The 17,950-nt window shown below is 35.4% G+C and overlaps 1 protein-coding gene across 1 annotated transcript in view; it reads left to right on the forward strand.

Moving 5' to 3' along the window:
* The first annotated feature begins 7,221 nt into the window (after positions 1-7,221).
* Positions 7,222-17,950, forward strand: part of LOC129235082 (uncharacterized) — a 36,785-nt gene continuing 26,056 nt past the window's right edge. Inside the window, exons 1-2 of the mRNA XM_054868761.1 lie at positions 7,222-7,479; positions 11,553-11,804. Coding sequence (XP_054724736.1) covers positions 7,222-7,479; positions 11,553-11,804 — 510 coding nt within the window. The remainder of the gene's footprint in view (positions 7,480-11,552; positions 11,805-17,950) is intronic.

Below are 17,950 nucleotides of genomic sequence, written 5' to 3' on the forward strand. Positions count from 1 at the left end.
AAATTGCCAATAATGGGTAAATGACATTAAATTGGAGTAAAAGGAAGTCATGTGATGCACACATCAGCTCGTTTTTTTTTTAATTGTTGAGTGAATTAAATAAATATCAGTAAGAAATTAAAAAAAAAAAAAACAAGTTGAAGAAACTTACACTAACTTGAAAGGAAGCGTTTACTATTTGCAATTTAACAATCCATCATATTAATAATCATTTCAGACAGAGGACAGTTAAAAATATATTTTAAGTAAAAATTGTATAAAAGAGTCCTTGTTTTACAAACCAATAGAACTTTGTAGCAACTAATTTTTGTAATTTCTCTCCCTACCCCTTAAAAAAAGAAAATAAGGTAGATTGATAACAATTTCTCTAATTTCTTTTCCCCGTTTCCCATAGGAGGATTTAGGCTGTGAATTCTGGGGGTGCAACAATATAGCAGTGGCGTAGCTAGGGAGGGCGGAGAGGGTGGTCCGCCCGGGGCGGCGATTCAGCACATTTGGTGTAAAAAAAAAAATCAAATAAGGGAATCATACTTTAAATCTAATTCTGGAGGCAAAAGAGAAAAAAAAAAACCTTTGAAATGTAAGGTTTTGGTATGACTGAACGGTCATTCACTTAATGTCTTTAAATTGTAATTCAACACTTAAACTGTATTTTTAAAACTTAAATTTTGGAAAATATTCAAATATGTAATATCAAATATATTTCTGAAATATAACATCTGTTTCCGTATATAATTATCAAATATATTTCTGTAAAAGTTGTTTCTTTGCCAGTGCTGAATTAATGCAGGGAAAACAAATTATTGGAACTTTGTTACGGAATAAAAGCTGACTCTCTATTATCCCCAAAGGCTTAAACTGACTTCAGTTTTGGATAAAGATTCGGTAGAGAACCCCATTCCCCCAAAAGTTACTTTTAACTGCAATTTTTGATGTAAATTCAGAATATTTGTCCGAGATAGGCGCCTGACCCCGCTCCCTTCATTTTTGTAGGAAGAATACGGATTAAATTAGTTTCCCTTTGCTACTTTAAATGAAGTTTTCTGTTTTGAGCGATAATTTTCAATGCTTTAATGTATTTGATACGTCTCAATGAAAAGGTGGCAAATAGAGGAACCGCCCCGGGCGACAGAAACTGTAGCTACGCCATTGCAATAAAGGGGATGGGGGGGGGGATACAGCACTGCAAATGGCGACTAAAAGCAGCTATTTTGACGGCAAAGGCGACTATTTTGATGACAAATCGAGTATTTTGCAATCAGTTGTAAAATACAACGGACTATTTTAGTAAGTGTAAGTAAAATTCGTAAAAAAGCTAGTTTTTTTCTAGTAAAAGAAAAAAAATTGTAAAAAAAAAATAAAAAACCGCTTTTAAGTTTACCCTCTAGTTACCACGGAAAAAAAGGAAAAGTTTTACCGCGTCTAATTTTTTAAAGCAATTGTTTTAAAAAGTGGGAAAATGAAATGTAATAAAACATTCACGACGAGAAAAAATGTGAAGTTTATATTTTTGTATAAAAAAAGTTTTGTAAAGTTTCGTCGCGATCGTAAAAGATCGCAATTTTCGTAACGGTATCGTTTTTGTGAGTGCGATTTTTGTAAAGGATTAGTTTTTGCAATGCCACTTTCTGTTTCTCAACTATTATTTTATTTTTACTGTTTTTTGGTTTTTAATTTCTTTTATTCGCGTACTATACATTCTTTTTTTTTTTTTAATGAGAGCTAATTTTCTTTCGATCGGAAATATGAATGTGACGCTTCGATCTCTTTTTATACAGTCAGTATTTTACTGTTGACTTTAATTAACAGTCACATAGTGAGAAAAATATACTAGAATCTGTCAGTGCTGGTTTCTCTAGTGTTTTTTCGGGTTGGGCTAAAATTTGGAAAATATTTTTAAAGTTTTCCTTTTTAAAGGTTGTTTGTAGAAAATTTACCCCACGTAGGTCTGTCCCACTTCATGGCATTAAAATGATATAAATGCTTTTTTTTTTTTTTTTTTTTAAGTAGGGGTTAAGTATTTTCTGTATCTGGTAACTATATTTTGCAGACTATTACTCATTTTAAAGGCAACAAAAGCAACTAATTTTAGTAGCGGAACTCAGTGATAGCACTGCCTCGCCTCCTTTATAAAATTTTGAAATTTTACAGTGGAAATGTTGGTTTTCAGTTAATTTCAGTTTGTAAAAACCTTATATTGTTTTTGAAGAAGAATATCACAATAGCCATATTGTTTGACTTTATCAGCCATGGTTGTTTCAAAGAAAAAGAAAATTGTAATGTTATACCAATACATACCCAATTACAGAGTGTAAAGTTATTTTTTAATACAGCGCTGAAAAATAATTAAAGGAATGTTTTTATTTGATTTATGCAATTATTTATCATCTTTCTGTTTTAAATGGAGAAAGACTTCTTTTTAATTCGTGTTGCACAATTTCTCTCGCACTGGCCATGTGCGGTGACCGGATCACAAAATAAGCTGCCTATTATTATATTTTTGGTTTTACTTTCAAGTAAATTAACTTGCATTTAGCTGTAGAAAAATATAAGTTGTTTTACAAAATTCTTGAGGAGAAATATATACTTTCTCCTGGTAAAATATATTTCATTTAAATTTTCTTTGAAAATCCAATAAAAATTGTTGGGGGTGCGGCGCACCCCCTGGCACCCCCGTAAATCCGCCTATGCGTTTCCCCCCCACCTTAAAAAAAGAAAGCACGGAAAAAACGTTTGAATGAGTGCGGTGTTTACAACAATTTTTTCTTAAGTTGCATACTATTTGCGTACAATACATTGCTGGCGGAACGTGCAAGTTCAGTTTTTAGGCTTCGTTGTTGCTTCTGACGTATTTTTTTAGCACGGAAGCCGAAAATGACCTTTATTTTTTCCCACTAACCAAAGCTTTTTTGCAATTGCAAGTTCCAAAAATTTTAAAGGAAAAAAAGAAAACAAACTAATTGTGACTTCAAATGTATACTATTCTAAAAAGTAAAAAAATAACAATTAAAAAAAAAATATTTTGAATTTTGACATCTTGAATTCAAATTATGTTTTTCGCAATCACGAGTGTGTGTGTGTGTATGTGTGTGCGTGTGCGTGCGTGTGCGTATGTGTGCGTGTGTGATGGTGTGTGTATGTATTCGTGTGTGTGTGTGTGTGTAGGCGTGTGTTGTGTAGGATATGGTCGCAAACTGGAGACGGTTTTCACTAGAGGAGCAGCTCGTGAGGCCGGTCGACGGTGGTGCTGCTGCAGAGGGAGGTGGGGGGGGGGAAATAAAATCATAGGACATCAACACAGTCAAGTGAGAACAATAAGCAATGTGATTGACCAAAATAAATAGGTGTTTAAATTATATTTCATCGCCAATTTGGTACATCACTGATCGTAAATAAAACATAACTGCAAGTATATTGAGCTAGCAATATAGAAAGAAGGAAAGAAAAAAAAACATATAACTTCTTAGCATGTGCTCTTGAATTAAAACTTGGCAATTGAATTCCGGCATGTTTTTTTTTTTTTTTTTTTCTTCTTCTTCGCACACACATTTTGAACATACGCATTGTTGTTGATTTGCTTTTTTGGTCTCAATATCTTGTTGAAACAACGCTTCTGAGCTCATTATTAAACTTCAAGTTATAATTTTCGGATAAACAGGAGTGTCCACTTGGGGGAGTTGGGGGGGGGGGACGGTCATGGCTCAGACTATTGAAATTTTTATGCGTGGGGAGGGAGTTAAGGGGTACTTATTAAAATTTTTATGCGTGGGGAGGGAGTTAAGGGGTACTTTTCTCTATTTTCGGGAGGAGGACTCTCGCTCATGGGGCCTCATGATATTTGGGGGGAGGGGGTGTTACCTTATGATATTTGGAGGGAGGGGTGCGTGCACTCTTCCTCTTGGGATTAGCTTATGGATAAAAAGACATTTGGCAAATGCCAAATACGTATTTGTTTGCCCTGTTTTTATGCATTATATGTACAGCTATGCAATCTATTTTAAGTTTTATTTGAATCATATGCAGCTGTATCAAACTGGTTTTGCATGATGTTATGAAGACGTTTTGGTGACGTAATATTTGCAATTTAATCGTTTTATAATTTGTAAAAGCATCGATTTCAAGGTTAATTATATTTAAAAGTATAAATTAGTCAATTACGAAAGTTTCTAAAGCTTTTAAAAATAATAATAATAATAATAATAATAAAAACAAATTAAAATAAGAAAAATCTGATTTTAAATCAAAAAATTCCATTTTTTTTTTTAAATTTTTCAAAAATATTATGATTTTTTACGATCTGATCATCATAATTTTAATCATTACATTCCAAAACTGATATTATAGGTTTATGGTAACTAAAATAGGAAATAAAAAACTTCGAATGTGTTTACATATTTCGTAAAGACTGCATCAATTGTAGTTTTAAATCTCGTTGTGCCAAGATTGCAATCATTGAACATCGTTTAAATTAAATTCTCTGTTGAAAAATTCAATTAATGGTAGATTTCTATCATCTACAAAGTTGATGTTGAAATCCCGCTCTTCCCAATTTTATTTAGAAGTAATGCAGAAGCATCTTTAGAAAAAAAGAAAAAAAAATCACTCAAAAACTCTTGTATTGCGTTTATAGACTCAGCCGGTGAAATATAAACAGCAACTATTACAATTAATTGTCCATTTGCAGAGTGGCAACGACAAACACATGTATCATCGATATCAGACACATTATTGTTTTTCCCATCTCAAAAAATGCCCAAACCGACTGAAGAAGTTTTCACTTCAAAAATAAAGGGTGTCCCAAAATTAACGCAAGATTTGAATTTGCCACCATTTTTTCCATAAATTGTTGGCAGCCATGAAAAAAGAACAATTTGACAGTTGAGAGTTTAGGGTTACTAAAAATGGGGTGTTATTGTACCATACAGCTAGAGAGATTTCAATGACTGCATAAGGCATTTCCTAGTCGCGTACTCTCTCATTTCGGTGATCAGAATTGGCACCCTAGATCGTGTGATTTAACATTTTTAAATTTCTTCTTATGGGGTTATTTGAATTCAAAGGTCTATGTCAACAAGCCCACAACCACCCGTGCATTACCGTGTTGCGATACCGAGCGCCAATAACAGTAACTGCTTGACCAGCCTCAACTTTCATTATTTTTTAAACAATAGGGAAGTTTTCGATTTTTCAATTTTATTTTTATATGATAGAGTAACATGTATGAACATCATAGGTGAAAAAATTTTTGCGATACGATAAGTAGTTTTTTTTTTAATTAATTTTTAAAGTTCAAGCTCTTGTGACGTCAGATGGCATAGGAAGTGACGTCATAACCTCTTCTGATAGGGGAAAAGCGAAGGTCACGCATTCGACTTCGAAGACGAAACGTAAAAGGCATTCTCCTCGCATTTAACTCCTCGCGTTTCTGGAACATTAAACCTCTCATCCTCTCGAAAATATTCGAATATCTCATTGGTGTTACTTGAGGAAGATTATTTAGATTGTGCTTTAACGAATCCGGCCTCCATAGTGTGTTCAAAAGGATTATTGAATTTCTAAAAAATAAAAATATCAGCGCGCTCAAAATGCTCCTAGCGAAAACAAGGGATCTTCGGCGGAAGGCTGCCCATTCGCGCCCTGTGACGTAGGCTCGTGACGTTTCAGAAGCGCGCACTTTTGCGCGTGGATTTTTAAAAATTCATTAAAAATCAACCACGGTGTTTTAAAATTCCCCGATGGTGAATTTTTTAGTTTTGAGGGTCAATTAACAATATCCAATAGCCAAAATATGAACATTTAATAGGTTGCAACTTCCCTATTGTTCAATAATGAAAGCGCGTTATTGTATCGTATAACGCTCCATTTTTGATTACCCTAAACTCTCAGCTGTCAAATTGTCTTTTTTCAGGGTTGCCAACCATTTATTGCAAAAATGGCGGCAAATTCAAATCTTGCGTTAATTTTGGGACACCCTTTATTATGTAAGCTTAAAAATGTTTTCTTCTGGAGAAGAAATACACTGGCCCGGGAGAGGATCGAACTCACGATCCTTGAAATTACTTACTCAGGAATCGGATTATGAGACTCACGCGCTGTTGACAGCGCTACTGAGGTTCGCAGTTTCCAACGAAAACAACGTAGCAAAGGAACTGAGAGAAGCCGCGCATGCGCTGTATTCCAAATGTCGGTGGCGGTGTCGCGAAATGAATGGTTTTCCCGCACCTTAAAAATGCTTAACGTGTATAAAAAACGTTTGCACTTCAAAAATATTTTTGAAAAATGGGAAACAGCTAAATGGGGTCATTTCTAAAATTTTAAAAGTATTTTTTTCGGAAAGAGCATGCTTAAAAACATAGAATCTGACCATTTTTAAAATAATTTCTTTAAGTTTAATATTTTTAAAAAATAACTTAAATCGGTGCTCTTTCACCGTTTAACGCTTTTGCAGATGACATCACAAATGATGAATTGCCATTCAGTGTTGCCATTCAGGGTCCAAAATATTTAATTCGCGTCTTTACTCACGTGTATTGGCAACGATAGGGTTGATAGCAAGCGTAGAGTGAAATTTTAATTCGCTGCTTTCATAACGTGGAAACGTAGTAGGAAGTGCGGCAAAGTGCATCATTTGTGACGTCATAAAGACCGCACTTTTTTTGAAAAATCAGGCATTTAAAAAAATTAATTAAAAAAAAACTGCTGGGAAAATGAAAGTATTTTCTGGGTTTTTTTTTTTTTTTTTTTTGCTCATTCTAACCATCTCAATGACTAAAAGTAGTACTTTTGACTGAAGGAAAACACCCCAATGTCCTATTCAGTCACAACTGACTACAACTGTATTTATGTCGAGGACTGCATACTAAGTGCCTTGCCTCCATTGTTTTATATACCGATAGATGGCAGCACCATCACCGGATCGAACAGTTAATGAGAATTTAGAACTAGTCCAGGAGCTATTAGCTACCTGGTGCTAGCACCCTTAGAGGTATCGTTTCACTTGGAGGACATTGGGACCACGAGCATATTTAACGTCGCCCAATCCCCTTTAATGACGACGGTGGGTCTTCGACCATCGAGGTTCGAACCAGGACCCTCCGGCCCTGAATCCGACACTCTACCGATCGGGCTACCACGGCCCTTCCCCAATGTCAACCTGTTAATTTTCCTTTGTTCATTACAGGCGCTGAAATCCGACTTCCATTACCATTTCAAATCCCCGCCATGAAGACTCTAAAGGTGGAGGAGGCTCGCCAGAGCATGCAGCGCCTGAGCGTGGACTCGACTCCGGATCTGGAAAAGAACTCTCCTCGCCGGAAGTCCGGCTCTTCGGAGGACCGAGAGGAGGACAAGCGGAGCAGCGTCCAGCTCAGCCTGTTCAGCGAGGAGAGCAGGAGGAGGAGCAGCCTCTTCCTGTCCGAAGACGACATGATGCCCGGGGTGGACGAGGGGAGGGAGGATGATCAGGACGGGGACGGACAGGTAGGGATGAAAGATCTGAAAATTTCCGTTTTTTTTTTTTTTTGAGCAATCACGATTGCTTATTGTTCTCACTTGACTGTTTTGATGTCTTATGATTTTATTTTCCCCCCGCCTCCCTCTGCAGCACCACCGTCGACCGGTCGCCTCATGATGCTGCTCCTCTAGCGAAAACCGTCTCCAGGTTGCGTCACTTATTTGCCTACACTTACATCTACACACACACATACACCTACACACTTACATACACCTACACACAAAAAAACATACACACACGCATACATACGGACACGCAAACACATACACAAACCTACACATACACACAACTACCCACACATTCACATACCCCCCCCCACACAAACACACATACACACAACTACCCACACACACACATGCTACACACACATACATATACCCCCACACACGTAAACACACACGCTTACATACACACACACTCGTGATTGCGAATAACATAATTTGAATTCAAGATGTCAAAGTTCGAATTTTTTTTTTTTTTTTTTTTCTTTTCTTTTCAACCCGAGGATCAAGTTATAGACTAGGAATTCAAACAGTATCTACTGGTTACCACACTCTAAAAACAACAATTTCAAAAATGACGAAAAAGTACTCGAATTTGAACATATCGAAGAGTCAAAATGGCTCCGACTATATGGTATCTAAATTCGAAACATTCAAGTACTCAAATCAGCAAGTGCTCATTTTTGAGGTATTTGTGCTTATGTTTGAATATGTAATAATTTCAAAATTGAATATTAACCGAGGTATGCACTCATTTTTGAGTATGAAATAATGGAGTTGTTTCCTTCAGTCAAAAGTACTACTTTTAGTCACTGAAATTCATAGAATAAGCAAAAATAAAAATTTTTTAAAAAACCTGTGACCCTCTTCCTCCAATCAACTCTAATTTGTATTCTGAAACTTTGAATTCAAATTATGTTTTTCGCAATCACGAGTTGCGACAAGACCCTGCTCATTAGAGTTATTGTTTCAAGAAATGCCTCCCCCCCCCAAGCATGTCCCTCCTCCTGGGTGGTTATGTGTGTATAGTTGTGTGTGTGCAGGCTTAAGTATGTGTACGTAGGCCTGTGTATGTGTGTAAAGGCGCGCTCGTGTAGGCGAGCGTGTATGACCATGCGTGTGTAGGACATGGACGCCACCCTCCAGCAGAAGTGGATTCCTGGGGACAGTGCTCAGGACCAGAGCAGCCGTGCCGCCGCCGGTAGGCGGTGGTGCTGCTGGTCCAAGCTGAAAAAGGAACCACAACGTCAAGGACTGTCAAATGAGAACAATAAGCAATCGTGATCGCTCAATAACATGGATCCAGAAAATACTTTTATTCTCCCAACAGTTATTTTTTTAATTAATTTTTTTAAATGTCCGATTTTTCAAACAAGTCGTGGTTTTAATGACGTCACAAATGATGCACTTTGGCGTATCTTTCTACCACCTTTCCACATTATGATAATCAAGAAGCGAATTAAATACTGCGCTCTACGTTTGCTATCAACCATATTGTTGCCAATACACGAGAGTAAAGATACGAATTAAAGATTTTTCTCTGTGAATGGCAACAGTGAATGGCAGTTCATCATTTGTGATGTCATCGGCAGAAGCGTAAACAATGAAAGCGCACCGGTTAAAGTAATTTCTTAAAAATATTAAACTTAAAAAAAATATTTAAAAAGATCCTATGTTTCTAAGCATGCTCTTTCAGAAAAAAATGCTTTTGAAATTTTGGAAACGACCCCATTCAGCACACTATTAGAAAACATAGGTACTCATATTTAAAGCAAAATGTTTCAATGAAATTTGAAAGCATGAATGTACTCATTTTTGAAAACTTCATTTTCTCAAAGCAGAGTCACAGAAAATAGTAGCCACGTTTGACTTTTGGTTGCCATTTTTAATGTGTGTATATATATATATATATATATATATATATATATATATATATATATATATATATACAGGTAGTTCTCGTATAACACGGTTAATTCGTTCCGTGTAGTATCGAAACCGTGTTATGCCAGACTTTTTTTATAAATGATTTTTTTACTCATTTTTTAACCTAATTAATCACGTACATATCATGTCAATGTGTACCGTGTTATATCGAAACCATGTTCAGTGTTATATCGAAATCCTGTTATACGAGACCTTGAAATAATGTAAATTAAGGAATGTGTACCGTGTTATATCGAAACCAATTCATAAGGTACAAATTTTATAATAGATGAAATTTCTGTTCAATAGAACATATAAACGAAAACTGGCAACCAGAACTTACAAAGACCCACTGATTTAATAATAAAAGTTACTATAAACGATAAAACTTTTTACATACCTAAATTAAAACTTATGCTCAACAAGAAGAAACTTAATCCACTTTTCTTTCTGTACTAAGAACAAAACGCATTCTATAAGAAAAAGTATCTGCGCTTTTCTGTACCAATAAAGTTTGTCTGAGCAACAACAACAAAACAAAATCTTTATCTTAACTAATAATAAAGCTGAACGTCTCTCTGTCTGGATGTCAGAAGGATGTCTGGATGTCAGGAGGATGTCTGGATGTCGGGAGGATATCAGGATGTCAGGAGGATGTCTGGATGTCTGCATCTGTGTGACGCGCATAGCGCCTAGGCCGTTCGGTCGATTTTCATGAAATTTGGCACAAAGTTAGTTTGTAGCATGGGGGTGTGCACTTCGAAGCGATTCTTCGAAAATTCGATGTGGTTCTTTTTCTATTCCAATTTTAAGAACAAAACTATCATAAGATGGACGAGTAAATTACGAAATTATCATAACGTGGAACCGTAACATGGGTACTAGTCAATTGGCGAGAAAATTCACCATACATTATTTGTAAATATAAAGACGAACCAAAAGACCTTTTAATTTTTCTATTACGGGCAAAGCCGTGCGGGTACCACTAGTAAATAAATAAAATAAAATAAAAACTTGGCAAATATAATGCGCATAAGTTATTTCTTAAGTTATTGCTGATAAATATTTGATAACTCAATGCAAAATAAGACGACTTATAGTTTAAAAACTCCTTCTGTATCTGCAGTTGAGCTCAAAATTCATTTTTTCAGTCCTGAAAGCCTCTTTTTTTCTGTCTTGTATACCATTCGTGTTTAGAATTATATAATACTAGCTGCGTTGCCCGGCTTTGCTCGGTCCACCTTGATATTAAAAATTGTGTCAAGTGACGTATATTCAACAATCAGGCGTAAAAAATAAATAAATAAAAAAAAACATCATGATTTCCCTTCCAAACAATGACGACAGATATTAAAATACTTTTAAGAAATTAAATCCAGAAAGATGGATTTAAAATGTGTAACCATGGAAACACGAAATAAAATAAGTTTAAGAAAATAAAATGCGAAAGAAAATGGTTCACAATTTGAATGGAATCGATATTTCTTAAACTTGATTTAAAAAGGCTTGTAACTTTTTTCCCTTTCGAGATAAAAGCTTTTTTTTTTCGACCATAGGTCGAGTTAGATCTGGAGCAAAAAAGGTCGCTTTTTCGAATGGCGTCAAAAAGAAAGCTGTAGGACAATTCCTTCACTTTTTATTGATTTATTTAATGAGGAAAGTAGTGCCTAAATTTCAGCTATGCCTAAAAAAATTCGATCTAAAAACGCAAATAACTCTCGCCTCAATAAAGTTAGAGCATTGAAACAAATTACGTAGAACGCGGAAAATTCTACCCTTTCTAACGATACGTAATATTAATATGTGCAAGTAATTTTTGACCCCCATATTTGAGAATTTATGTGCAAATTGGACGTAAATTGGAATAAAAAAAAGAACTATTCATCGAACTGGTCTGCAAACCTTTTCAGGACTTAAAGGAACAAACTGTGAAAATTTCAGTGCAATCGGCCGGGTAGTTCTCGAGTTTTGCGAGTTCAAACACACAGACGCTTTTTGGGGACTTCATTTTATACTATGTAGGGATATTTTCCTTTTAAAATTTTCTATGTTCTCTAACTCCACCCCCTCTATATTCGAGCATTTTCTTTCAACTCAATTTTAACGCACAGGGCGAGGACGAGGCTGAACTGGCCAAGGACGAGATGCGGAGGCGGAAGAGGGACGACGTGTTCGTGGACAAGACCAGGGCATCCGCCATGACGGCCGGGGCCAAGGACATCCGGGAAGCCCTGGAGTTGCAGAAGAAGGCGGAAACTTTCAGGAGGACCCCGGAAGCGAGGGCAGCAGCCACCCTCTTTAAGCAGGCCAAGTTTCTCATGCACCAAAGCAGGTTCAGGGAAGCTTTGCTGTTTCTCGACAAGGTTAGTTTAGTCCTCATTTCAACCAATCAAATCGTAGCTAACGTAATCAACCGAGCAGTTCGCGGCTAGCAAGATAAGGACAGCGTCTTTAAACGCTGTGGCGCCGCTTGCGTTTAAAATGGGCGACGTCCAATCAAAAATAAAAACTTTGAAACATTGACATTGATTGGTGGATGCATGAGTTGCATTGAAACGTTGACATTGATTGGTGGATGCATGAACAGGGCTGCGGAGTTGGAAGAAAAATGACCGACTCCGACTCCGATTCCTGGATTTTGAAACGTGTGAATCTGACTCTTACTCCGGCCTTTTTATTCATTGATTTTTTATTTTTGCAACCCCCCTCCCTACCTCACGGGAAGGGGGGAAAACCCCTAAACAGAGATTGAAATATTAATTCCTTTTTATGGAATTTTCGCGTTGTATTTTATTGTGAACCTAAGATGCATACAACGATAAAAATTCAATTTGAAAATCAAATTATAAAATAGTTGCGACTTCTAAAGTGAGATTGCTTAAAAATCCAATTTTTAAAAAAAAATGAAAATAATTAATTTGCTTCCCTTTAATGTTTAACAAATCGATGTTGATCAAATACTTTGCTTTCAATTTTTGAAAGCTGTAACTTGAGAAAGAAAGAAAAAAAAAAAAAAACTTTTTTCGCTAAGTCAAAAAAAAATTTCTTAAGAGGGGGCGCCCCCCCTCCCGGGGGACACCCATCTGGTGGGTAACACCTCAACTTAATTTCAGAGTTTATAAACATTGAAGTACTTTAACTCTGAAAAATTTCACCAATTATATTCTTAAATTTCATCTTAAAAATTTCAATTAAAATATTGCACTATATTGCGGGGAGAGGTCGGGTACATGTACGTCTGGAGCAAATTTTACATAAAATGCGGCGGTATACAGCTTTGTACAAATAGCTTTTACTATATCTGCATTTCTTGGCTCAATTTTTAATTTTAATTTTATTGGTAGCTCTAGAATTAACCACAATATGAAGATTTTAGGACTAACTACAATTATTGAGTGTTGTAACCCATAAATCATGTACTGATTTTATTTTGTACTTTTTAGTGATAACCAAGCTTTCTTAGATAAAGTCTTCAGATTTTCAAAAAAAAAAAAAAAAAAAAAACCGTTTATATTTTATCGGATCTTTTGGATTTGCGCTTTCGTACCAAAACACTTATTTGAATTTATCAAGCACCCTCAGAAGTTTCCCGACTTGCTCAAGCAATACATACATTCCTTTCACTATTTTATAACTGAGATCGAGGTAAAAAATATATTATTATTTTTATTTGAAAGTGATTACTTAGAAAATGTTAGGCAACAAAATTGTTTGCTGACAGTTGCTATCAGTTAAATGAAGTTAAAAAAGAAGAAATTTAGGAGACGGCGCAGGTAGCTGTTACAGAAAGTTCGATAAACAAATCAAGCCAGCTGGTTGCCACAATGACAGTTATTTTCTTATTAGTAGGCCTGACATGTAATCAAATTAATTGGTAATAGTCAGTTTTTTAAAAATTACAAGTAGAGTCATGGAAAATTGAAGAAAAAGAAAAAGAAACCCGGAGTCGGAGTCGGAGACGGCATGTTTTCGAACGTCTCCGACTCCTTTACCTCAAAATCTGTCCGACTCCGACTCCACAGCCCTGCGAAGAATTGTATTTAAGTTTTCAAAGGGTGTTTGCACATTTTAGTTAAAGAATATAATGATTCAATACAGTAGACCCCCGTTCTAGGCGGGTTTATTTTACACGGTTTCGATTATACGCGGTTTAAGATTTGACAACTTTATTTTATTTTTCGCGGATGAGTTTCGGTTTTACGCGGATGCGGCAATGCAAACATGAAATTTTCTCCTCTTTCAAAATTCAAACTCCTAAATATTGCAGATTATGCGTAATCAACTGCACTTTGGCTTGCTAATAATCGAACTTGGGCCACTGGAGATATTTTATGCGATTCGTTCCAGAGCTCTTTCCAGAAGTAAAGTTATTCAACTCACACAGTTCAGAACTCATCGGAAGAAGAGCTTTTAGGAGTGACAACCCCAGTAGCACCAGAACGTTCAAATCTGGTACAGAAATCGTGTTATTGGTCGAATGACGGTGTTAAGTGTTACTTTTGCACGTAAAATTAGACGTACAGCAACAGTGATATTATCACGGTGCCAGTTTAGTTCTGAGGTGATGTCATATTAGACGTTCAAAAAACGTTCTAATGCCACGGTGTTATTCCCGTGCTAAAATAACGTAATATTTGACGTTCCGATATCACTGCATCCGAGCGCCCTCTATATCTGTATACAGATATAGAGGGCGCTCGGATGCATGGGTATACCTTGGAATAGTTCCAGAAACTTTCTTTGCTTGCCAACTTCAACAGCTTTCGGAGCAACTGCTCAAAAACAATCGGAGCAAAGGATATTCTTTTATTAAAAGTAAGTGATTAATTTAATTATATTTATTTTTAAATCTTTCACATGTAAATTTTGTCTATAAGTCGAATTTCATTTAAATTTTGAGTTTATTGGGGTTTTTTTTCCTTAGCTTCGAACATTCTGCAAAACTTAATTGTTCCATTTGTATAAATTAATATCAATGACTATTTCGCGGATACATTTTTTACTAACATTTCTTTGAAATTTTCATTTCTGATCTGAATCCGAAATGATTGCTACCTTTATTTCCGCAAAAGGGGTTGTTTTAGTTATTCCATGCAGAATGCGTATTTCTTGTTTATTTTATTGCAACAAAACAAAATGGCGAGCGGCTACCAGCTGTTGATTGTCATCACCTGGTGCTTGAAAGTTTTCTGCGTTTATTATTTCTTCACAGACTTAACAAACAAAAAAGACTGGCAAAAATCAACTAATGAATTGGAAACTGATGGGGAAAGAAAAATAATATTGAACAGAAGCGTTGGCTTTAAGAGTTAAAATTATCTGCTATTTTTGTCTGCATTAGAAAAATATTCGCAAATATTCGCCGGTAATAAAGTGTTTGAACTCAGATTTTTTTTAAATTTTTTTTTTATTTTAAGTCTTTATTTAGAGTTTTAGATTCGGGTTTTAAATTTGTAACATCTTTTTGACGGGAAAAAAACAGCCTTGCTCTTGAATCAATCGGCATCTTATAAGTGGAATTAAATTGTATTTAATTATGAGTTGAGTATGTTTTGTGTGCAATTTTTAAATGGGATCGAATTTATGTCGAATAAAGGGGCAAAAAAATCCCCAACCTGACCTTTTCATATTTTCATGAAATTTTCAAAAATCTTACTCTTCCACATCTTAAATTTGTAAATAATTTTAAAAAAGAATTCAATCATCCATAACTTATGATTTTGAAATTCATTAAAAAGTATTTGTTTTGCTGGTCGGCAGTGCTTTCATGCTTAACTTCAATTCTCTGGGAACTTCAGTCTTGTAAAATAGCTCCTTTTAAAAGACAACTACGTGCTCTTTGATTCGATATGTAAGTTGAAAACCTTTTCAAAAAATGCTTCTCACAAAATTTCAAAATTTTTTGAGATATTGTCTTTCATCTCAAAAAATGAGTGCTAATCAAGGTTGTTTGTGATCTCTAATTTCCGAAAAATTTCGGCCGACAGATTCTAAAACTAAAAAAATATTAAAAAAAAATCTTTTAAAGTGGTACTTTTCAAATGATTTCAAATTATTTTTCTATGCATATTTGACAAGTTTTTTTCACGGGGGGGGGGGAGGGTAAAGGTGGGGGCAACTTCCAAAAATTTCAGTTTCCAGAAAATTTTACTTGAATCCACCATCACCCCTGGTGCTAATCTCTCAATAGTTCCAGTGAAAATCCTTTTTTTTTTTTTCAAAATCTCAAAAAGACAATATCTTAAAATTGAGAATTTTTTTTTCTAAATATTAAATTATGTGAAAAAATTTTTTTTGAAGAGTATTTAAGTTACTGACCACCACACACAAATCAAAGTGCATGTAATTGTCAGCTACACAATCCTGATGCTCCCATAGCTTTGAGATATGATTTCAAAAGCACCGAAGGAAGGTACATTAACAAACCTCAAAACTTCATTACGCATTAGCTGCTCTCCCGGCTTTGCACGGTCTACCTCGAAAATGAAAGTTGTGTCAAGTGACGCGTGTTCAACAATCACGCTTGAACAAAACAAAAAAAAAAAAAAAAAAAGAAAATTAATTTGAATTCTGAAATTTTGAATTCAAATTATGTTTTTCGCAATCACGAACTGAGACAGGACCCTCCTCATTGGAGTTATTGTTTCTAGAAACAGCTCCGTCCCCCCCCCCCAAGCCTGCCTCTCCTCCTGGGCGGTTACGTGTGCATAGTTGTGTGTGTAAGTGTGTAGGCTTGTGTGTGTGTGCGTAGACCTGTGTGTATGTACGTAGGCGTGTGTGTGTGAGTGTACGTGTGTGTGTAGGACATGGACGCCTTCGACCAGGAGAAACGGATAGCTCAGGACCGGAGCAGCCGCGTCGCGCCGCCTGCAGAGGAGGGTGGGCGGTGGTGCTGCAGAGGCTTCTGGTCCAAGCTGAAAAAGGCACGGAACATCAAAAACAGTCGAATGAGAACAATAAGCAATCGTGATTGCTCAAAAAAAAAAAAAAAAAAAAAAAAAAAAAAAACACACAGTAAAATTTCGCGACAAATTCCGGAAAAATAACCGAAATGGAAACGTTTTAAGTCTACCGATTGCAGGAAAAGCCTCAAAGCAAAACCCAGAATTTTATTTGTTTATGTTCAAGAAATAAAATGGCAACAGATCTTCCTTGGTTTTCTTCACGCTATAAATTTCAATAAAAGCATTGTTAAGGAAAGTTGAGATGAAGCACTGATAACTTGAATGGATGAAAGTCATCGAAAAATAGAGATTTCATGTCGAGAAATCTAAGTATTATCCTATGTATTATCCTCATATAAATAATAGTCGGTGATCAAGTAACCCGCGTGTTTCAACAATGAAACTCTGAGAATGTTTTGGTAATGTTCAACATGCAGGGAAGTGCTTAATCGTGACAAGGCTGAACTCGATCCGATGACTTAACTGTTTTACTGGTACTAAGACTCATTTTAGGAGAATAAAGAAACGTAAAAATTGTCAACAATGACCACTATCTACTGGAGTTAATGTTTAATCCACTGGAGTTAGGGTTAAACTGCCAAATTTAACTTAAACTACCAAAATATCACCAAACAGGCATTCGCTGCGTTTAAATGTATATCGAAACAAATTTTCACTAGAGTTTAGGGTTGATCCACTGGAGTTAGGGTTAAAATTTAAAAGTACCAAAATATCACCAAAGAGGCAATGGCTGCGTTCAAATGTAGAAGCAAATTTTCGCCTGTCATACCATGACGGATGACATTCTAGTAATAAATAGTTTTCAATTGACATCTCTGCTAATTATTATCGGAGGATTATGTTAAACAGCCAAACATAAGACGGGAAAATTACGAATCCAATTGTAATTGATTTGATGGTCAGTTTACTGGCGTTCGGGAGAAGTTACTCGGACATATGTATATAGATTAATAATAGATTGATAGGTACAGACGCTCAGATTTTAATTATGTAGGATGATTTAGGAAAGATTTTTTTTAAACCATATGTATCTTTATGATATAAAAGAGCAATATTTCTGAAAGTTTTATGTTAGTATGAAATGGTCAGGTTCAGTGCCCACCTGATTTAACATGAAGTCACCCAATACGAAATAGAACACAATGAAATTAATACAGTAACAAATGAAATAAGATTATTAATACGTTTTGAATTATACTGTCTACAACTCCTAGACATTAAAGTCAATGACAAATCTTTGCATCTTTCGAATTATAAACAAAATAAAATAGTTGAAGGAAGTACATGTATTGCAAAATAAATAACAGGTAAAAGCATCTAAGCACTCATTAATACACTTGTTATAATTCGTTACGTAATTATAAAATTATTGGAAGACAAGTGTGTTAAATTACATACTTTATAGCATGAATTTGGGGAAAAAAACAACTAAAATTAGACATGTGATCCTCGCATATAATTTTGTTTCTTGAAAACATGAAAGTAAGATGCATACAAAATAATCAAAACAACTATATGTCACACCAAATAATTAAATGACATTT

This window comes from Uloborus diversus, chromosome 2, assembly GCF_026930045.1.
Source record: "Uloborus diversus isolate 005 chromosome 2, Udiv.v.3.1, whole genome shotgun sequence".
In the NCBI taxonomy this organism is placed as follows: Eukaryota; Metazoa; Arthropoda; class Arachnida; order Araneae; family Uloboridae; genus Uloborus; species Uloborus diversus.